The following is a 23,512-nucleotide window of genomic DNA, read 5'->3' as shown; positions in this document are numbered from 1 at the left end:
CTAGTGTGTGGCACTGATCTATGCACCATCCTGATCATATTTGATCATATTCTGGTTTTTTTTGGTTTTGTTCTGTTTTTGTTTTTATCTTTTCTTTTTCTTTTTCTTTTCTCTTTCTTTCCCTTACTTTTCCCCTGTCTTTTCTGATTTGTTTAGAGTATATTTTCTGGGGACATTGTTGCCCTGTTAGCATTTTGTTCTCTCATTCATCTGTTTTCCTCTGGACAAAATGACAAGACGGAAAAAATCACCTCAACAAAAAGAACAAGAGGCAGTACTGACTGCCAGGGACCTACTCAATATGGACATCAGTACGATGTCAGAACTAGAGTTCAGAATGATGATTTTAAAGATACTAAATGGGCTTGAAAAAAGCATGGAAGTTATTAGAGAAACCCTTTCTGGAGAAATGAAAGAACTAAAATCTAACCAAGTCGAAATCAAAAAGGCTATTAATGAGGTGCAATAAAAAATGGGGGCTCTAACTCCTAGGATAAATGAGGCAGAAGAGAGAATCAGCGATATAGAAGACCAAATGATGGAAAATAAAGAAGCTGAGAAAAAGAGAGATAAACAACTACTGGATCCCGACAGCAGAATTCGAGAGATAAGCAATACCATAAGATGAAACAACATTAGAATAATTGGGATCCCAGAAGAAAGAGAGAGGGGGGCAGAAAGTATATTGGAGCAAATTATAGCAGAGAACTTCCCTAATTTGGGGAAGGAAACAGGCATCAAAATCCAGGAGGCACAGAGAACCCCTCTCAAAATCAATAAAAATAAGTCAACACCCCAACATCTAAGAGTAAAACTTACGAGTCTCAGAGACAGAGAAAATCCTGAAAGCAGCTCGGGAGAAGAGATCCTACAATGGTAGAAACACTAGATTGGCAACAGACCTATCCAGAGAGACCTGGCAGGCCAGAAAGGACTGGCATGATATATTCAGAGCACTAAATGAGAAAAATATGCAGCCAAGAATACTATATCCAGCTAGGCTGTCACTGAAAATAGAAGGAGAGATAAAAAGCTTCCAGGACAAACAAAAACTAAAGGAATTTGCAAACACGAAACCAGCCCTACAGGAAATATTGAAAGGGGTCCTCTAAGCAAAGAGAGAGCCTAAAAGTAACATAGACCAGAAAGGAACAGAGACAATATACAGTAACAGTCACCTTATAGGCAATACAATGGCACTAAATTCATATCTTTCAATAGTTACCCTGAATGTAAATGGGCTAAATGCCCCAATCAAAAGACACAGGCTATCAGATTGGATAAAAAAACAAGACCCATCAATATGCTGTCTGCAAGAGACTCATTTTAGACGCAGACACCCCCAGACTGAAAGTGAAGGATGGGAAACCATTTACCATGCTAATGGACACCAAAAGAAAGCTGGGGTGGCAATCCTTATATCAGACAAATTAGATTTTAAACCAAAGACTGTAATAAGAGATGAGGAAGGACAGTATATCATACTTAAAGGGTCTATCCAACAAGATCTAACAATTGTAAATATCTATGCCCCTAACATGGGAGCAGCCAATTATATAAGCTAATTAATAGCAAAAGCAAAGAAACACATCGACAACAATACACTAATAGTAGGGGATTTTAAGAGCCCCCTCACTGAATGGACAGATCATCTAAGCAAAAGATCAACAAGGAAATAAAGACTTTAAATGACACACTGGACCAAATGGACTTCACAGATATATTCAGAACATTCCATCCCAAAGCAACAGAATACACATTCTTCTCTAGTGCCCATGGAACATTCTCCAGAATAGATCACATCCTAGGTCATAAATCAGGTCTCAACCGGTACCAAAAGATTGGGATCATTCCCTGCCTATTTTCAGACCACAATGCTTTGAAACTAGAACTCAATCACAAGAGGAAAGTTGGAAAGAACTCAAATACATGGAGGCTAAAGAGCATCCTACTGAAGAATGAATGGGTCAACCAGGAAATTAAAGAAGAATTAAAAAAATTCATGAAAACCAATGAAAATGAAAACACAACTATTCAAAACCTTTGGGATGCAGCAAAGGCAGTCCTAAGAGGAGAGTATATAGTAATACAAGCCTTTCTCAAGAAACAAGAAAGGTCTCAAGTACACAACCTAACCCTACACCTAAAGGAGCTGGAGAAAGAACAGCAAATGAAGCCTAAACCCAGCAGGAGAAGTGAAATAATAAAGATCAGAGCAGAAATCAATGGAACAGAAACTAAAAGAACAGTAGAACAGATCAATGAAACAAGGAGCTGGTTCTTTGAAAGAATTAACAAGATTGATAAACCCCTGGCCAGACTTATCAAAAAGAAAAGAGAAATGACCCAAATCAACAAAATCATGAATGAAAGAGGAGAGATCACAACCAACACCAAAGAAATACAAACAATTATAAGAACATATTATGAGCAACTCTATGCCAGCAAATTAGATAACCTGGAAGAAATGGATGCATTCCTAGAGATGTATCAACTACCAAAACTGAACCAGGAAGAAATAGAAAACCTGAACAGACCTATAACCACTAAGGAAATTGAAGCAGTCATCAAAAATCTCCCAAAACACAAAAGCCCAGGGCCAGATGGCTTCCCAGGGGAATTCTACCAAACATTTCAAGAAGAATTAATACCTATTCTTCTGAAACTGTTCCAAAAAATAGAAATGGAAGGAAAACTTCCAAACTCATTTTATGAGGCCAGCATTACCTTGATCCCAAAACCAGACAAAGACCCCATCCAAAAGGAGAATTACAGACCAATATCCCTAATGAACATGGATGCAAAAATTCTCACCAAAATACTAGCCAATAGGATCCAACAGTACATTAAAAGGATTATTCACCACGACCAAGTGGGATTTATCCCTGGGCTGCAAGGTTGGTTCAACATCCGCAAATCAATCAACGTGATACAATACATTAACAAAAGAAAGAACAAGAATCATATGATCCTCTCAATAGATGCAGAAAAAGCATTTGACAAAGTACAGCATCCTTTCTTGATCAAAACTCTTCAGAGTATAGGGATAGAGGGTACATACCTCAATATCATAAAAGCCATCTATGAAAAACCTACAGTGAATATCATTCTCAATGGGGAAAAACTGAGAGCTTTCCCCCTAAGGTCAGGAACACGGCAGGGATGTCCACTATCACCACTGCTATTCAACACAGTATTAGAAGTCCTAGCCACAGCAATCAGACAACAAAAAGAAATAAAAGGCATCCAAATCGGCAAAGAAGAAGTCAAACTCTCACTCTTTGCAGATGATATGATACTTTATGTGGAAAATCCCAAAGACTCCACCCCAAAACTGCTAGAACTCACACACGAATTCAGTCAAGTGGCAGGATATAAAATCAATGCACAGAAGTCAGTGGCATTCCTATACACCAACAACAAGACAGAAGAAAGAGAAATTAAGGAGTCGATCCCATTTACAATTGCACCCAAAACCATAAGATACCTAGGAATAAATCTAACAAAAGAGGCAAAGGATCTGTACTCAGAAAACTATAAAATACTCATGAAAGAAATTGAGGAAGACACAAAGAAATGGAAAAACGTTCCATGCTCATGGATTGGAAGAACAAATATTGTGAAGATGTCAATGCTACCTAGAGCAATCTACACATTCAATGCAATCCCCATCAAAATACCATCCACTTTTTTCAAAGAAATGGAACAAATAATCCTAAAATTTGTATGGAACCAGAAAAGACCCCGCATAGCCAGAGGAATGTTGAAAAAGAAAACCAAAGCTGGTGGCATCACAATTCCGGACTTCCAGCTCTATTACAAAGCTGTCATCATCAAGACAGTATGGTACTGGCACAAAAACAGGCACATAGATCAATGGAACAGAATAGAGAGCCCAGAAATGGACCCTCAACTCTATGGTCAACTAATATTTGACAAAGCAGGAAAGAATGTCCAATGGAAAAAAGACAGCCTCTTCAACAAATGGTGTTGGGAAAATTGGACAGCCACATGCAGAAGAATGAAACTGGACCATTTCCTTACACCACACACAAAAACAGACTCCAAATGGTTGAAAGACCTCAATGTGAGACAGGAGTCCATCAAAATCCTAAAGGAGAACACAGGCAGCAACCTCTTCGACCTCAGCCGCAGCAACTTCTTCCTAGAAACATTGCCAAAGGCAAGGGAAGCAAGGGCAAAAATGAACTATTGGGACTTCATCAAGATAAAAAGCTTTTGCAAAGCAAAGGAAACAGGCAACAAAACCAAAAGACAACCGACAGAATGGGAGAAGATATTTGCAAATGACATATCAGATAAAGGGCTAGTATCCAAAATCTATAAAGAACTCATCAAACTCAACACCCAAAGAACAAACAATCCAATCAAGAAATGGGCAGAAGACATGAACAGACATTTTTCCAAAGAAGACATCCAAATGAACAACAGACACATGAAAAAGTGCTCAATATCACTCGGCATCAGGGAAATCCAAATCAAAACCTCAATGAGGTACCACCTCACACCAGTCAGAATGGCTAAAATTAACAAGTCAGGAAATGACAAATGTTGGCGGGGATGCGGAGAAAGGGGAACCCTCCTACACTGTTGGTGGGAATGCAAGCTGGTGCAGCCACTCTGGAAAACAGTATGGAGATTCCTCAAAAAGTTGAAAATAGAGCTACCATATGACCCAGCAATTGCACTACTGGGTATTTACCCCAAAGATACAAAAGTAGGGATCTGAAAGGGTACGTGCACCCCGATGTTTATAGCAGCAATGTCCACAATAGCCAAACTGTGGAAAGAGCCAAGATGTCCATCCACAGATGAATGGATAAAGAAGATGTGGTATATATATACAATGGAATATTATGCAGCCATCAAAAGGAATGAGATCTTGCCATTTGCAACGACGTGGATGGAACTGGAGGGTATTATGCTGAGCGAAATAAGTCAATCAGAGAAAGACATGTATCATATGACCTCACTGATATGAGGAATTCTTAATCTCAGGAAACAAACTGAGGGTTGCTGGAGTGGGGGGTGGGGTGGGAGGGATGGGGTGACTGGGTGATGGACACTGGGGAGGGTATGTGCTCTGGTAAGCGCTGTGAATTGTGCAAGACTGTTAAATCTCAGATCTGTACCTCTGAAACAAATAATGCAATATATGTTAAGAAAGAAAAAAAAAAGAAGAAGAATGTAGCAGGAGGGGAAGAATGAAGCGGGGGAAATAGGAGGGGTAGACGAACCATGAGAGACGATGGACTCTGAAAAACAAACTGAGGGTTCTAGAGGGGAGGGGGGTGGGAGGATGGGTTAGCCTGGTGATGGGTATTGAGGAGGGCACGTTCTGCATGGAGCACTGGGTGTTATGCACAAACAATGAATCATGGAACACTATATCTAAAACTAATGATGTAATGTATGGGGATTAACATAACAATAATAAAAATTTAAAAAAATATCTGAATTCAATAAAGGAAGATTGTAAAACTAAAAAAAAAAAAAAACTCCATGTGAATGTTTTTCTTTTTGAATCTTTTATTATTAACTTCATATTTAATTGCATTGTGGAACTATTGCCATGTATAGTTTCTACTTTTGAAAAAAAATTTTTTTAAAGATTTTATTTTATTTTATTTATTTGACAGTGAGAGAGGGAACACAAGCAGGGGGACTGGGAGAGGGAGAAGCAGGCTTCCTGCTGAGCAGAGAGCCTGATGTGGAACTTGATCCCAGGACGCTGGGATCATGACCTGAGCCGAAGGCAGACGCTTAACAACTGAGCCACCCAGGCGCCCCTCTACTTTTGAAATTTATTGAATTTTATTCACACCTAATACACGGTCAGTTTCTAGGTTATTTCAATATCCAAATAAGAGATAGTAACTGTTTCCAGGCTATAAGCTATCTTAATCTATTAGCTCTATCAAATTATTATTGGTAGATATATATTTTTTTTTGTCTAGCTCATCTAGCATGAGCTAAGACAGATGAAAGTTTCCCTACTGATATATATCTTCTTATTTTCAGTGTTCCTTATAGTAAATTTGCTGCAGGTTATTTGATAAGGAAGCAGTCCTAAACTATTTATCTTTATTATCTATTGCACTCATTTTAAAACACTGTTCTTTTTGTTTGTTTAAAGCCTACGTTTGACTTTTATCTTACCTGATATTAACACAGACTTTTCCTTTCTTTTAAAGTGAAATTTTGGACAACCACTTTGGAAAACTGCTTGGCAGTATCAATAAAAGGTAACCTATGTATGTGACCTATAACTGAGCAATTCTACTTTTGGTTTATATACAAAAGAATGTGTACATATGTGCAACAAAAGACATCTACAAGAAAGTTCACAGCAATATTTGTAATTGTCCTCAAATAAAAACTACCTAAATGGCAATCAATAGAATGGATAAATAAAATTGTCTTTTATTCACATAACTGAATAATATAAAGCAATGAAATTAACCAAACTACCAACTACATGCAATAATTCAACATGAATCTGACAGACATAGTATTAGGCAAAAGAAGCCAGACACAGACTATATACATTAATAAGGTTCAAACTTAGGCAGAGATAATCTGTGGTGATAGAAGTTGAATAGTGCTTAACCCTGGGATAGGGGTGATGACCTTGGAAAAGTGCAGAAGAAATCTCATGGCTGTTAGGGTAATGTTCTAATTCTTGATCTATTGCTTTTGTAAGTTACACAGTGTGTTCACTTTGAAAATTAACTGAGTTTGAAGAAAAAACTGGGTAAGTAGAGAAGCTGCTAATTAGGACACATAATCAAAGAAAGGTATATCTCAGTATATGAAAGCTTTGAGCTGAGGGTGAAATAGCAGTAAAGTGAGATATGTTTAATAGCTAAGAGTGCAGGATAAATCTGTAAAGAGAAAGATTCCAAAGGAAGTATGAAGGATGAAGTTCTGAGGAAAAGGAATTATCCTTGAAGAGGAGGCAGACATCAACAACTTTTTTTTTTTTTAAGATTTTATTTATTTGAGAGAGAAGGCATAAGCAGGGGGGAGGGGCTGAGGGAGAAGCAGACTCCCTGCTGAGTAGGGAGCCCCATGCGGGGCTCCGATGCAGGGCTTGATCCCAGGATCCTGAGATCATGACATGAGCTGAAGGCAGATGCTTAACAGACTGAGCCACCCAGGCGTCCTGATATCACTTACTTTAAGAGTAAAATAAATAAGGAACCATGGATTCAAGTCACTAAAACCACAAATATTCACAAAAACTATGCATACCAGGCATAGAATGTTCTAGGGGTTGGAAACACACCAGTAAACCAAATAAAACATATTCTCTGTTCACATTTCAGTGCCTAAAATTATCATAATTTACCAGAAATTATTAGACTATGGCCCAATCTATAGCAAATACTCATTGAAAAATATAATTATGTAGGGTCATTTGAGAGACACATATCTATTTCTTCAGATATTCTAGTATTCTTTAAAATTATGTATGACACATATAGAATAATGTGGTAAAATGCACTAATTTTTTTTTTTAAGATTTTATTTTTAAGTAATGTCTGCACCCAACGTGGGGTTCAAACTCACAACCGCAAGATCAAGTGTCACGTGCTCTACTGACTGAGCCAGCCAGGCACCCCTAAGATGCATTAATCTTAAGTGTACAACATGATACACTTTTATACATTTAAATATTTATGTAATCAGGTCAAAATAACCACATTTTCAGCACTCCAGAGGATTCTCTCATATCCCTTCCCAGTTAACATCCTTTTAGGGGTAACTACTATCCTGATTTCTAGCACAGCTTAGTTTTCCCAGCTTTCAAACTACATATAAATGGAACCATCTATTTTGTCTCTGGCTTCTCTCACTCCAATGTTTGTGAAATTTATCTATATTGTTGTGAGTAACCAGTATCTGTCATTTTTTTTTTAAATTGTTGTGTGGTCTTCCATTGCACGAAAGGGATAATTTATTCCTTTTTCTGATAATCTTCATTTGCATTCTTTCCAATGCTGGCTATTTTAACATATATTCCTTATTTTATCCTTTATCAAAACAGACCATCAAAATAGCTGGGTTTGTCAACTATAAGAGGTCACACTATATTTACTGCCCTAGGTACCAAAGAAAAGCTTACTTCTCCTAAGAAAAGTTCATTTTTATTTACAATGCAAATTATTGTCCTCAAATAAAAACTACCTAAATGGAAAAGTTCATTTTTATTTACAATGCAAATTATGTAATGAATTTTTTGCTCTGGTTTGTTTCACCTATAATAATGAAATTGAAAACTGAAGCCCAACTTTAATCTCTCTGAATGAACACCTTTCTGCATTACCATATTTTTTTTTTAAAGATTTTATTTATTTATTTGACAAACAGAGAGACAGCGAGAGAGGGAACACAAGCAGGGAGAGTGGGAGAGGGAGAAGCAGGCTTCCTGCCGAGCATGAGCAGGGAGCCCAAGCAGGAGTGCAGGGCTCATTCCCAGGACCCTGGGACCCAGACCTGAGCCTAAGGCAGACCCTTAACAACTGAGCCACCCAGGCATTCCTGCATTACCATATTTTAACTCTTTCCTGGTCTTAATCTTCCAACTCTATTTCCTCTGAAAAAGCTTTATCTATAGAGGATTTTCCAATTTACTATATGGATTACTATAATTCTTTGAAACTACACTGTAGAATAAAGCAGAGAACAAATATACTACTTAAAATTTACCTGGGATTCAGTCATTTCCTCTTCTTTCTGGTAAAAGACAGGGCTTGAAAAGGCAGAACTGGGAAAGAGAAGAAAAGCCATTAGACCAGGCATGCTTTGTGGTTTCAGAACCTGCACCCACAAGGTGGACTAAAGGTCACCCTGTAAATGATTCTTGGATCCATCAGAAAGGCCAAGAATATTCATACCAGAGGAGCTGATAGGTATAAGGATGACTGGTATGATCATGCGTAGCTTAGGCATAAGGTGGATAAGAATAAAAGTTCGTATGTGGGAGATGTCCCATGAATTTGTCAATAGTTCTGTATCAGAAAAAAAACAGTTCATAAGGAACAGGAAGATATATAGCTTCATGAAAGAACATAACCAAGAAAATTATGAAATTTACAAAATAACTAAGGTATTTTAAAGTATTGAGACATTACCAACTAAATGGGAATTTAACCAAAATGGTAATATATTTCAAGGAAGGAGTAAGGAGAAGTTTGTGTCTGAGTGATGTGTATCAGAGATATTGGTGGTGGTAAGAGAGTTAAATTCTTATTTGCCATAGTAAAATATATATATATAAATCTGAAAAGTGTCAAATAACAACAACATGATTTGGAAAAACTGAAGAAATATAAGAAATCACACTTAGGAGCTGAAAGTGCTTCTCTTTGGGATCAGCAATTAGGGATGGGGAAAACAGAAATGGTATAGTTTTTCATATTATTACAAGTCTAGTAGCACTATTTTGTTTTTTAAAATAAAATTCACATATATTCCCCAAAATAAAATTTAATCAAGAAAACACGTATCATTGCAATCAATTCAAGCAATACTACAGTGTATAATGAACAACACAGATGTCCTCCCCTGTCCCCATGCACAGTCCCTTTCCCAGTTTTAATTTGATTAAGGAAAATTAATCTATTAATTTTTTTTGGTTGTTGTTGGCTTGTAATTGATTTTTGTCACTCATTTCAAGTTTTTTCTTAAAGCATCTTTTTAAAAAATCGCTAGAACAGATGAATTATAGTGGAAAAGAAAAGTGACCTGAGATTTGCTTTCTAGTCTCTCTACCACTAATAAGCACTGTGACCCTGGGAACCCCACATTCTTAGAACCATCATAATCAGTCTTTAAAAGAGGACAGCAGAATAAGATGGGTGTTTCAGTAGTTCCCCAGCAACAACAGTGCAAAATCCTGTAAAGAAAATTTGATACCTTGCTAAGGATAGAGAACCAGCATATTCCAAGCCATATGTGGCAGATAATGTTATCAACAATAGCCATTGTCCTCACCTTATTCCTTGAAAACTAAACCTTAATTTTTTTCACAGGGCAATATACCTCCTCCCAAGGATGAATCATGATTGATCTAGGTCAGTGAAAGTAATCCTATTCCCCTTTTCCAGTTACACACTTTCCCAGCATCCCTTGCAGCTATGAGTTACAGTGTGACACAATATTGGCTAACAGGAGTTAAGGTATTTATTAGGGGAGAAGGGTTATGGAAAAATTTGTGATATTTTATTTATTTTTTCTGCATATTATCTCCTGAACATAGCAGCCCCTTGGACCTGGGGGTGTATTACCAGCACATTCTGTTGTCAGGACTATTCCAGTTCTAGTACTGGGCATGGGTCTACGTGGGCACAGATAAAAAAGGAATTATTATATTAAGAGCAATTGCTTACAGTGAATTGAAGTCATCAACTAGCTTAAGAGTGGACACCAATTAGGACTCCCCCAACTCTCTTTCCTCTTTCCCTAAATCATTAAATTTCTTAAGGCAAGAAACAGAAAGTGGGGAAAAAATGACTCCATTAATTTCTTTGAAGCACCTAATGATGGATTTTTTTTTTAAGATTTTATTTATTTATTTGACAGAGAAAGCACAAGCAGGCAGAGCAGCAGGCAGAGGGAGAGGGAGAAGCAGGCTCCCCTCTGAGCAGAGAGCCCGATGTGGGGCTTGTTCCAGGACCCTGGGATCATGACCTGAGCTGAAGGCAGATGCTTAACCAATGGAGCCACCCAGGTGCCCCATGATGGATTTCATCATAGAATTCCTAATAGCAGCAGGGGCGTCTGGGTGGCTCAGTCAGTTAAGCATCTGACTTCAGCTCAGGTCATGATCTTAGGGTCCTGGGACTGAGCCCCACATCAGGCTCAGGTCATGATCTCAGGGTGCTGGGATCATGTCCTGCATCGGACTCCCACTCAGGGGGGAATCTACTTGAGATTCTCTCTCCCTCTGCCCCTTCCCCTTCCTCTAACCCTCCCTTTTCCCCTCCCCCTGCTCTGCTCTGTCTCTTTCTCAAATAAATATATAAAATCTTAAAAAAAAAAAAGAATTTCTAATAGCAACAGTATGTGAGCTGGATGGTTCAACGAAAATGACTTTATATTTTGTTAAGGACTTACAAATGAGGAAAAGAAATGAGAGCTTTTAACGAGGGTTTCTTCTCTGTCACCTTCAACACAGTTATGTCCTACATTTATATAATAGTACAAGTAAATAAATTTGTCTCATTCTGCCTTCCATTTTGGGTTCCACCTCCATCCTCGTTGATATCTATAAAAAAGATTGCTAGGAATGTGATTGGGATTGCATTTAATCTATAGATCAAATTAAAGAGAAATGAAAAAATGAGTCTTCCAATCCATGAATATAGTATATTTCTCCACTTATTTTTTATTCCTTTCATCACAGTTTTTTTTGTTTTCAGCATATAGTGCCTACACATATTCTTTTTTTTTTTTTTAAGATTTTATTTATTTGAGAGAGAGAGAGAGACAGCGAGAGAGGGAACACAAGCAGAGGGAGTGGGGGAGGGAGAAGCAGGCTTCCCGCTGAGCAGAGAACCCGATGTGGGGCTCGATCCCAGGACCCTGGGATCATGACCTGAGCTGAAGGCAGCTGCTTAACGACTGAGCCACCCAGGCACCCCTGCCTACACATATTCTGTGAGATTTATTTTTAAGTATTTTATTTTGGGGCGTGTTAATAAATTTTTATTTTAAACTCCAATTGCTCATTGCTGGAATATAAAAATGATTTAACTTTATATACTGATTATGTATCCTACAACCATGCTAAATTCATTTAAGAGGTCTAGGAACTTTTTTGTAGGTTCTTTGAGGTTTTCTATCTAAATAATTGTGTTGTCTGCAATAGAAACAGCTGTATTTCTTCCTTTCTGATTTGTATGCCTTTGTCCTTCTCTTGCTTTATTGCACTAGTTAGGACTTCCAATACAATGGTGAACAATGGTGGTGTCAGAGGACATCTTCACTTTGTTGCCAATCTTAGAAGTAAAGCATTATCTCAGCACTAAGTACAATATAAGCTCTAGGATTTGTTTTGTTTTGTTTTGTTTTTTTAAATGATCTTTAGTAAAGAACATTTCCTTCTGCTGTTCATTTGCTGAGAATTATTTTTTTCATTAATAAATACTGAATTTTGTCAAGTGCTTCTTTTGCATCTATCAAGATGATCATACAATACTTCTTTAGTCTCTTCTGGTGAATTACAGTAACTAATTTTCAAATAATGAACTTAAAATTTATCTTGGGGCACCTGGGTGCCTCAGTTGGTTAAGTGGCCAACTCTTGATATTGGCTCAGGTCATGATCTCAGGGTCCTGGGACTGAGCCCTGTGTTGAGCTCCCCACTCAGTGGGGAGTCTGCTTGAGGATTCTCTCTCCCTGTTTATGCTCTCTCTCTTAAATAATCTTAAAAAAATTATCTTGTATTTCCAAAATGAACCTATTTAGACATGTTATATTATCCTTTTTATATTGGTAGATTCAATTTTTCAATTCAATGTTGAGGATTTTTGTTTCTAAGTCCATGAGAAATACTAGTCTGCAGTTTTCTTTTCTTGTAATGTCTCTGTCTGGTTTTGATATCAGGGTAAGGCTGGTCTCATAACATGAGTTGGAAAGTGTTCCGGTTCTTCTACTTCCTGGAAAAGTTTATATACTATTGTTATGATTTCTTCCTTAGATGTTTGCTATTTCACTTGTGAAATTATCCGGGTGTGTAGTTTCCTTTTTAGAAAGTCTTTTTGTTTATTAAGATATAATTGAGGGGCGCCTGGGTGGCTCAGGCAGTTAAGGGTCTGTCTGCCTTCGGCTCAGGTCATGATCCCAAGGGTCCTGGGATCAAGCCCTGCATCAGGCTCCCTGCTAAGTGGGAAGCCTGCTTCTCCCTCTCCTGCTCCCCCTGATTGTGCTCACTCCCTCTGTCAAATAAAATCTTAAAAAATAAAAAAAAGTATAAGTGATATATGGCATTATATAGGTTTCAGGTGTACAATATAATGATTCAATATTTGAGTACATTGTGAAAGGATCACCAAAATAAGTCTAGTTAATATCTAACACCTTACATAGTTACAAGAATTTTTTTATTGTGTGAAAACTTTTAAGATCTACTCTTTTAGCAACTTTCACATATGCAATACAGTACTGTTAACTATAGTCACCATGCTGTACATTACATCCCTAGGACTTAAAACCAGAAGTTTGTACCTTTTGACTACCTTCACCTATTTCTCTCATCCTCTACCCTACCCTCTGCCTCTGGCAACTACCAGTCTGTTCTCTTTATCTATGAGCTTGGTATTTTAGGGTGGCGTTTGTCTATTTTTTTTTTTTAGATTTCACATATAAGTGAAATCATACAGTACTTCTCTTTCACAGACTTATTTCACTTAGCATAATGCCCTCAAGGTCCATCCGTGTTGTCACAAATGGCAAGATTTCATTTTTTTTTTTTTTTTTTTTTGACAGAGAGAGATAGTGAGAGCAGGAACACAAGCAGGGGGAGTGGGAGAGGGAGAAACAGGCTTCCCACGGAGCAGGGAGCCCAATGCAGGGCTCGATCCCAGGACCCTGGGATCATGACCTGAGCCGAAGGCAGACGCTTAACGACTAAGCCACCCAGGCGCCCCAAGATTTCATTCTTTCTTATGGCTGAATAATATCCCATTGTATGTATGTATACATTCATTCACACACACACACACACACATTTTCTTTACCTATTCATCTATCAATGGGACACTTAGGTTGCATCCATATCTTGGCTATTGTAAATAATGCTGCCACAAACATGGGGTTACATATATCTAAGTTAGTGTTTTTGTTTTCTTCAGATAAATACCAAGAAGTGGTATTGCTGGATCATATGGCATTTCTATTTTTACTGAGGAACCTCCATACTATTTTCCATACTGGCTCTACCAATTTACATTCCAATCAACAATGCATAAGTGTTTCCTTTTCTCTCCATCCTTGCCAACACTTGTTATTCCTTATCTTTTCAATAATAGCCATTCTAACAGGTGTGACGTGACACCTTATTGTGGCTTTGATTTGCATTTCCCTAATCACTGAAGATCACTACTCACTGAATATCACTTTATCTTTTTATGTATCTGTTGGCCATATGTATGTCTTTTTTGGAAAAATGTCTATTCAGATCTCCTGCCCATTTTTAAAATTGGATATTGTGGGGTTTTATGCTATTGAGTTTTATGAGTTCTTTATATATTTTGGATATTAATTCCTTATCAGGTATGTGATTTGCAGATATTTTCTCCCCTGTAGTAGACTGCTTTTTCATTTTGTTGGTTTCCTTTGCTATGCAGAAGCTTTTTAGTTTTAGGTAGTCTCACTTGTTTGTTTTTAATTTTGTTGCTTTTGTATCATAGGTTTTTAAACAACAAATTCAAATTTCATTAATAATACAATGATTCAGGTTATTTCTTATTGAGTAAATATTCGTAGTTTGTGTCTTTCAAAAAAAGTACCCATTTACCTAACACACTTACTGAAGAGACTTTCTTTTTTCCATTGGATATTCTTTCCTGCTTTGTTGAAGATAGTTGACCATATAGTTGTGGGTCCATTGGAGAATTCATGGACTTTGAGTATTTGTAGTATTCCTTTAGTGTCCCTTTCAAGGTCTGTCAGGTGAGTGAGACCCTGTCTTTCAACTCCAAATATGGCAATTTGTGTTTTGTCTCCTTTTCTCATGGTCAGACCATCCAGAGGTTTAACAATTTTATTGATCTTTTCAAAGGACTAGTTTTGATTCACTGATTTTCTCCATTATTTGTTTGTTTTCAATTTTATTGAATTCTGCTGTAGTCTTTAATATCCATTTCTTTTTATTTGCTTTGGGTTTAATTTGCTCCTTTTCTCCCATAGTTTCTTAAGTGGAAGTCAGTACTGATTTGAGCTTTTTCTAATTACTTATAGCATTTTTAGTACTATGAATTTCCCTCTAAGTACTGAGTTAGCTGTCCCACATGTTATGATATGTTGCATTTCCATTCAAAATATTTTTTAATTTCCTGTGAGATTTCCTCTTTGACTCATGGGCTATTTAGAAGTATGTTGTTTAATTTCCAAGTATTTGAAGATGACCCAGATATCTTTCTGTTCTTGATTTCTAGCTTTATTCTGGAATGGTCTGAGAACACATTTTAAATGACTTCTATTGCTTTGAAATTACTAAAGTTTGTTTTATGGCCCAGAGTATGATCTATCTTGGTGAACGTTCATGTGTACTTGAGGAAGACACATATTTTGCTCTTGTTGAGTGGAGTGTTCTATAAAGATCATTAACATCTGAACACCAAAAAATTGAAATTAAACACTTGAATGTTGGCTGATAAATGTTTGTTAGGTCTTCTATAACCTTACTGACCTTTTGCCTCCTTTTTTCATCAATTACTGAGAGAGGAGCTTTAAAGCTCCCAATTATAAGTGTGCATCTATTTCTCCTTTCAGTTCTATCAGGTTTTGCTTCATTTGTTATTTACACCTACATTTTGGAACTGTCATGTCTTCTTAGAGAAGTGACCCCTTTATCATGACATAATGTCTCTTTTCATCCCTGATAATATTCCTTGTTTTGAAATCTACTTGTCTAATATTAAAATTGCTACTCTATCTTCCTTTTGGTTCATATATCTTTGATATATTTTTCTCTGTCATTTCCTCTCAATGCATCAATCTTTATATTTAAAATGGGTTTCTCGTAAACAGCATTTAGGAGATCTTTTATCCAATGTTGCTAAACATCTTTATCTTTTAACTGGTGTGTTTAGATCAACATTTAACATAATCATTAGTATAGCTGGATTAAAATCTATCATCTTAGCTGTTTTCTATTTGCTCCATTTGTTCCGTTTCTTTGTCCCCACATTTTCTGCTTTGGCTTGGCTTAATTGAGTACTTTTTATTATTCCATTTTTCTCTTGTACTGAATTATTATTTGTACCTCTTTAAAAAAATGTTAGTGGTTTCCCTAGGTTTTACAATATACTACACTGCTTTACTTGTACTAGAGTAAATTTATAATGATCCATTCCAAATTCCTCCCTCCCATCCTTTGTGCTATAGTTGTCATAACATCTCAGACAAGATGTGCTAGTCATTGCAAATGTTATTTTTCTTCCTCCTTTGCAAAGAACTTACTGTGATATATAGCAATTTGTTCAATTTCTGAACTACCATGTATTATTACCTCCTAAAATGAGCTCCAATACAGTTAAAATACACATAACAATTTAGGCATCGCCACCACCACCATCACCATCTATGCCTGCCTGAATCCAAATTTTGCCTAATATCCAAAAATCATTGAGAGCCCTACCCCTGGCTACATTTACACAGCAATTCTCTAGATAGCCTGAGCTAACTTGCACACTGGGGATTTGGCTCCATGGTGGTAACTGAGTATTTTATTTCCACCACCACCCCAACTTTTCCCCAGTCTTCACTCCATACTTTCATGTGTCTGTGGATTCCATTTGGCAACAAATGTTTAAATCACATGCAGGATGTGCCATTTATAATTATGTGTCTTTCTTTAAAAGTAGAGAGCATTTGTCAACTACACTCACATTTAAAAAATTTTTTTAAAAAAAGCTAAGAAAAGAAAAAAAAAAGAGCACTTGTTCCCTTTAAAAGCCACTGTATATCATTTCCCCACCACCTGGAAACCCTGTCCTGATTACTGATCAGCTCCATCATTCACTAAACCAATTCCTTCTTGTCCTTAAAGAAGTCAAATTAAGAACTACTTTATCCCTTGACTGAGAGATCTCTCCCTCTCTGGATCTATTTTACTCCCATATTCAGGATGCTCAAAAAACACCAAGCAGGGTAAATACCAAAAATCCATACACAGGCATATCATACAGAAATTAAAGAAAACCAAAAGAAAAAAAAAGAGAAAGAGAGGGAGAGAGAAATGATCAAAGAAGCCAGAGAAAAAGAACAACTTATGGATACAGCCACAAGGATAAGAATTACAGCAGAATTCTCATCAGAAACCATATAAGCAAAACAAGAGTGGAGTGAAATATTTAAAGTATTAAAAGAAAATCCCACCAACCTAGAATTCACTAACCGAGGAAATTATCCTTCAAAAATGAAGGAAACTAATATTACACAGTATGTTAACTAACTGGAATTTAAATAAACGTCTTTAAAAAAAGTGAAGGAGAAATAGGGACACCTGGGTGGCTCAGTCGGTTAAGTGTCTGCCTTCTTTAGGCAGAAGAAAAATGATATAGGTCAGAAACTTGGACCTACATAAAGAAAAGCAGCACATCACAGAAGAAATAATGAAGGTAAAATAAAATCTTCTGGCTCTTTCATTCTTAATTTATCTAAAAGATAATGTTTATTGGGGGGCCTGGGTGGCTCAGTTGGTTAAGCATCTGACTTTGGCTCAGGTCATTATCTCAGGGTCCTGAGACTGAGCTCAGTGGGGAGTCTGCTTCTTCCTCTCCCTCTGCCCCTCCCCCTGCTCATGCACTCTCTCCATAATAAATAAATAAAACTTTTAACTAAATAAATATAAAAGATGTTTATTTAAAGAAATAATTGTACTAGGTGATTAGGTGCTTATATGCATTAGGTGATTATAGCACATGCATGAGTGAAATGACGACAGGAATGTCACAGGAATGAGAAGGTGGACTTGGGAATACAGTCAACCCTTGAACAACACAGGTTTGAACTGTGTAGGTCTATTTATATAGGGATATTTTTCAATAAATGTTTTCAATAAATATTTTTCAGTACTGTACTGTAAATGTATTTTCTCTTCCTCATGATTTTCTTAACCTTTTCTCCAGCTTACTTTACTGTAAGAATAGTGTATAATACAGATAACTTAAAAAAAAAATGTGTTGGAGCGCCTGGGTGGCTCAGTCGTTAAGCGTCTGCCTTCGGCTCAGGTCATGATCCCAGGGTCCTGGGATCAAGCCCCGCATCAGGCTCCCTGCTCTGCGGGAAGCCTGCTTCTCCCTCTGCCACTCCCCCTGCTTGTGTTCCCTCTCTCGCTGTGTCTCTCTCTGTCAAATAAATAAATAAAATCTTAAAAAAAAAAAATGTGTTAATCAACAGTTTGTGTTGTCAGTAAGGCTTCTGGTCAATAGTAGGCTATTAGTAGTTAAGTTTTGGGGGAGTCAAAAATTATAGGTGGATTTTTGACTGCTCAGGGCTTGACACCCCTAACTCCCACGTTGTTTAAGGGTCAACTGTACTCTGTTATAAAGTTCCCTGCACTATATCCAAAGTACTATAGCATTTTGAAAGTGAACTTGGATTAGTTAAAAATATATATTGTAAACTCTAGAGTAACACCAATTTTCTTCTTAAAAGGATAAATGATATAGTAAAACAGGAGGCAAAATGGAAACATACAAAATGCTCAGTGAAAAACAGAAGTCAAAGGAAGGGAAAAAAAGAAATAGCAAATGGAGCAAACAGAAAACAGTTACAAAGATGGTTGATATTAATGCAACTATATAAATAATCATATTAAGTCTAAATGGTCTAAACACACCAATGAAAAAACAGATTGTTAAGTGGATAAAAACACCAAGAACCTGGGGTGCCTAGGTGGCTCAGTCAGTTAAGTGTCCGACTCTTGAGCTCAGCTCAGGTCTAGATCTCAGGGTCGTGAGTTCAAGCCCCATGTAGGGCTCCAATCTGGGCGTGGAGCCTACTTACACCAAGACCCAACTATATGTGCCTACAAGAAACACATTTTAAATAGAAACATTCAGACAGGTGAAAAGTAAAGGAATAGGAGTGACATCAGCAAAAATGTAAGAGTAGGAAACTCTAGGCTTCCATGTCTGCCCAGAAACTGAAAGAGCTGGCAAAACCTGTCAGAATCAACCTTACAGTAACTCTGGAAAAGAGTCAAAGGTTACAAAGTAAATGCTTAAACAGGAGAGGTGAATTAAACACAGTAGGAGATCTGTGTGGCATTTTAACTAACCTATTCACAATCACAAAAGCAAGAAAAACACTAAGGTACTAGGAATATTGCAAACAAAAGCTGTGTAAGAGCCTAATCAAGAAAATTTATTCAATTTATTGATGTTCATAAAAGTAGTGTTAATAATATCATGCTTAAAAATAGAAGTGAGCATGATAAAGATAACACTTTTCCCAATATTATCTATAAAATTAATATAATTCCAATAACAATTCAAAAAATGTTTTTTATTCAACTTGTCAAGCCAATCTTCAAATTTAAGATGAGCTGAGAACAGTGAGATTAAAAAAACATGGAAATTGTAAGCTAAAATTTATCTAAGAGGGATGGCATGAATATACACACATTAAGCATATTTGCTCATATTAAAAAATGAAATGTGACACTAAAACATTTTTAAAAGTTACTAAAAAAAAAAAAAGAGTAGAGAGAAACAAGATGGTAGAGGCAAAATAGAATATAAAAAAGACTCCTTGACCTTTTCTGACAATGTTATGAAACTAGAAGTTGACCACAAGAAAAAATCTTGAAAGACCACAAATACATGGAGGTTAAACATGCTACTAAACAATGAATGGGTCGGGGTGCCTGGGTGGCTCAGTCGGTTAAGCATCTACCTTCGGCTCAGGTCATGATCCCAGGGTCCTGGGATTGAGCCCCGTGTCGGGCTCCCTGCTCAGTGCAGAGTCGGCTTCTCCCTCTCCCTCTGCCCCTCCCCCACTTGTGCTCACGCACACAGATAAATAAAATCTTCAAAAAACAAAACAATGAATGGGTCAACAAGGAAATCAAAGAAGAAATTAAAAAAAAATACTTGGAAACAAACGAAAATAAAAACACAACGGTTCAAAACCTCTGGGATGCAGCAAAAGCAGTCCTACGAGGGAAGTATACAGCAATACAGGCCTACCTTAAGAAGCAAGAAAGCAGAGGGCGCCTGAGTGGCTCAGTTGGTTAAGCGACTGCCTTTGGCTCAGGTCATGATCCTGGACTCCCAGGATCGAGTCCCGCAGCAGGCTCCTGCTTCTCCCTCTGACCCTCCCCCCTCTCATGCTTTCTCGCTCTCAAATAAATAAATAAATAAAATCTTAAAAAAAAAAGGCAAGAAAGCAGAACACCACGAAGCCTAAAGCCAGCAGAAGGAAGGAAATAATAAAGAGTAGAGCAGAAATAAATGACACAGACACTAAAAAAACAATAGAACAGATCAATGAAACCAGGAGCTGGTTCTTTGAAAAAATTAATAAAATTGATAAACCTCTTGCCAGAATTATTGAGAAAAGAAGAGAAAGGACTCAAATAAATAAAATCACAATGAGAGAGGAGAAATAACAACCAATACCATAGAAATAAAAACATGGATGGATAGATGAGCAAATAAAACATACAAAAATAAAACCAAAGTAAAAACCGGGTAATTCTAAATTTTTAGAATTGGAAATAGCAATATGAACTCATTAAGTTAAGAATATATTTCCTGCTACAAAATTAATGAACACTGAAAACATGCCAAGTGAAGGAAGCCAGTCACAAAAGATGACATATTGTATGATTTCATTTATATGAAATGTCTAGAATAGGCAAATTTATAGAGACAGAAAGCTGATTAGTGGTTGATTAAACTGGGAAGAGGGAGGGGAACAGGACACTGACTGCTAATGGGTATTTCTTTTAGTAGGGACAAAAGTGCTCTAAAATTACATTATGGTAATGGGTGTACCTGTGAATTTTTTAAAGAAAACACTGAATTATACACCTTAGATGGATAAAATATATCAAGCTGTTAAAAAATAAAAAGGGGGTGCCTGGGTGGCTCAGTCGGTTGAGCATCCGACTTTGATTTCAGCTCAGGTCATGATCTCAGGGTGGTGGGATCAAGCCCCGAGTCAGGCTCTGTGCTCGGCACGAAGTCTGTTTGTCCCTCTCCCTGTGCTCCTCCCCCCACACTCTCTCTCTCTAAAGTAAATAAATAAAATCTTTTAAAAATTAAAAAAAATTAAAAGAATGTATTTCCTAGCTCTGTCCACCAAGAAAAAAAAGTTAGAAACAATGACCGTGCCAGTAACAATAAGCCTGTAACTGTGGTTTCAAAATATCATTTCCCAATAAAAGGAATCAGGGCACCATAAAGAAATGCTTGATTCCATGCCTAGGGCAGGAAATGTTCAAAATGATCTTGGAATAACCTTTCATACCAGAAATGTAGAACACTATCAAAGACTTCTGGAGATGTGTTGGAAAGACTTATAAACCATCTCAAAGAGATAACCAAAGATGGGAAAATTTGAGCTTCACAAAGAAAATAACCACAATGGCTTGAATCATACCAAATATGTTAAAATCTATGCATATATAACAGTAAAATAATAACTCACTGGAAAATGCTAAGGAACCAATTCAATAGCCTGAAACCTATAAAGGGAAAGAATCAATTTATTCTGCTTTTCCTGTAAAAACTTTCCTCAAGGCAACCAAGGAATTGATGACAGAAATTTTTTCTTTAAAAAATATTCCAGCCAGTAAATGAAGGGATATAAAACTCGAATACCATCATTTTGTAACCCCTACTGAAATATAGCTAATAATCTTCCATGTTTTCTTAAACTGGTATGGTGGTAAAAAGAAGGATTGTTCTATTTTGAAAACATTTGACAACTAAAGGGAAAAATATCCTCCTCTCTGCCTTACTTCCTCTAGTATTTCAACCGAACAGTTCTCCAACCCCATCAGAAACTTCCATTCCTTCGTTCTACCAATTTTCCACTGTCCCTCACCTTCCTGTCCTGACTTTTCTACCTACCTGGCCTAAAATTCACAATCAATTTAATTAATTCCTGCCAACTTAGACACTCTTGCCTCTCACATTGTTCCTAATTAGTTCACGAAACAAACACTCTGATTAAATCCAACTCCATCTACCCCTCCATTTCCCTCCCCTCTTCCATTTAAAGAAAAACCTGAGTTGTCTATACTTGGTATCTCCCTTTTTTTCCTCCATTTCTCTCTTTAGCCCCATACTCCGCTGAAACTGCTCTTCAGGATCACCAATGACTTTCATGTTGCTAATGTCAACATTCCTTTCTCAGTCCCCATTTTACTTGGCCTATCAGCAGCACTGACACAGTTCTTATTAACACACATTTTTCCTTTGGTTTCCAGTATATCAAACTCACCTCGCTTCCCTCCAACCATTCAAGCTAGTTCCTTTCAGTCCTTTTTGCTGGTTCCTCTCATTTCCCAGACTTTGTTGGAGTGACCCAGAGGTAAGTCCTTCACCTCTACCTTCTTCTACCTACCCTACCCTCTAACTGATTTCATTCAGTCCATTCACTTTAAATATCATCTATATACTGACAATTCCCAAATTTATGTCTTCAGCCTAGATCTTAGATCCTTCTTTTGAACTTCAGACTTGTATATCCCACTGCCAACTTAATATCTCTACTTGAATGTCTAGTGGACATCTCATGCTTCATATACCAAATTCCAAACTGAAATCTATCTCCCTATGCCCCAAGTCAGTTTTTCCTACTTTCGTTCCTTTCTCAGTTAATGATAACTCCATTCTTGAAGTTGCTCAGATTAAAAAATATTGTGTCATCTTGTCACACATTCCACATCAGATTTCCATCAGCAAATTGTATCATCTCTATCTTTAAATTATATCTAATGCATGATGACTTCTCACCATTTTTACTACTCTAGTCCAAGTCATTGACATCTTTTCCCTAGATTACTGTAATTATTGTGTTGTATTCCTAACTGGTCTCTCTGCTTCTGCCCTTGCCCCTCACCCCATCCTTCCTCCTGTAGTACTCTTATCAGAGCAGCCAAAGTGATCCACTTATCATAAGCAAATAATATCACTCCCATAATCAAAACTCTCCAACAGCTTCCCATCTCATTCACAGTAAAAGCCAAAATCATAATATAGCCTATCCAGATCCAACCTGATCTGCCCTCCTTCCCTCCATTTACCCTCTCTCATTTCACTAGTCTTCATCTCATTTGCTCTATTTCAGTCACACCAACCTCTTTGCTGTTAACAGGTATGTTCCCACCTCAGGACTTTTGTAACTGTTGTTCACGCTGCCTGGAATAACCTTTCCTCAATTATATGCATGAACAGCTCCTTTACTTCCTTCAAATCTTTATTATTACCTTTTCAGGATGCCTTCCCTGGCTACCCCATCTAAACTCTTAATTCCCTTCTCTAACTCTATATGTCCTTATATGTTATATTTAACTCACTTACCTCATTTATTATCTGGCCCACAACAATGTAAGTACCATGACAGCAGAGTTTCTCTTTTGCTCAATGCTATATCTGAAGCATCTAGAATTGTTCCTGTCACACAGACAGCATTCAATAAATGGTGTGTTGATGAATAAATGAATACTTGAAGAACCTAGAAAATAAATTTGAAAACAGAATACTGCTTTAGAAAAATATTTTAGAAAATACATAAGTCACAC

General features: G+C 37.1%; 1 protein-coding gene across 1 annotated transcript in view; it reads right to left on the bottom strand.

The window, feature by feature from the left end:
• LOC118553128 (uncharacterized) overlaps positions 1-23,512 on the bottom strand; it is a 55,879-nt gene that overhangs the window by 30,909 nt on the left and 1,458 nt on the right. Inside the window, exons 2-3 of the mRNA XM_036120119.2 lie at positions 23,292-23,445; positions 8,734-8,791 (exon numbers count right to left, since the gene is read on the bottom strand). Coding sequence (XP_035976012.1) covers positions 8,734-8,791; positions 23,292-23,296 — 63 coding nt within the window. The 5' untranslated portion in view covers positions 23,297-23,445. The remainder of the gene's footprint in view (positions 1-8,733; positions 8,792-23,291; positions 23,446-23,512) is intronic.

Source organism: Halichoerus grypus, chromosome 15 (genome assembly GCF_964656455.1).
Source record: "Halichoerus grypus chromosome 15, mHalGry1.hap1.1, whole genome shotgun sequence".
NCBI classification, from domain to species: domain Eukaryota; kingdom Metazoa; phylum Chordata; class Mammalia; order Carnivora; family Phocidae; genus Halichoerus; species Halichoerus grypus.
Note: the sequence above shows the minus strand (reverse complement) of the source record. Positions and strands in the feature narration are given on the sequence as shown.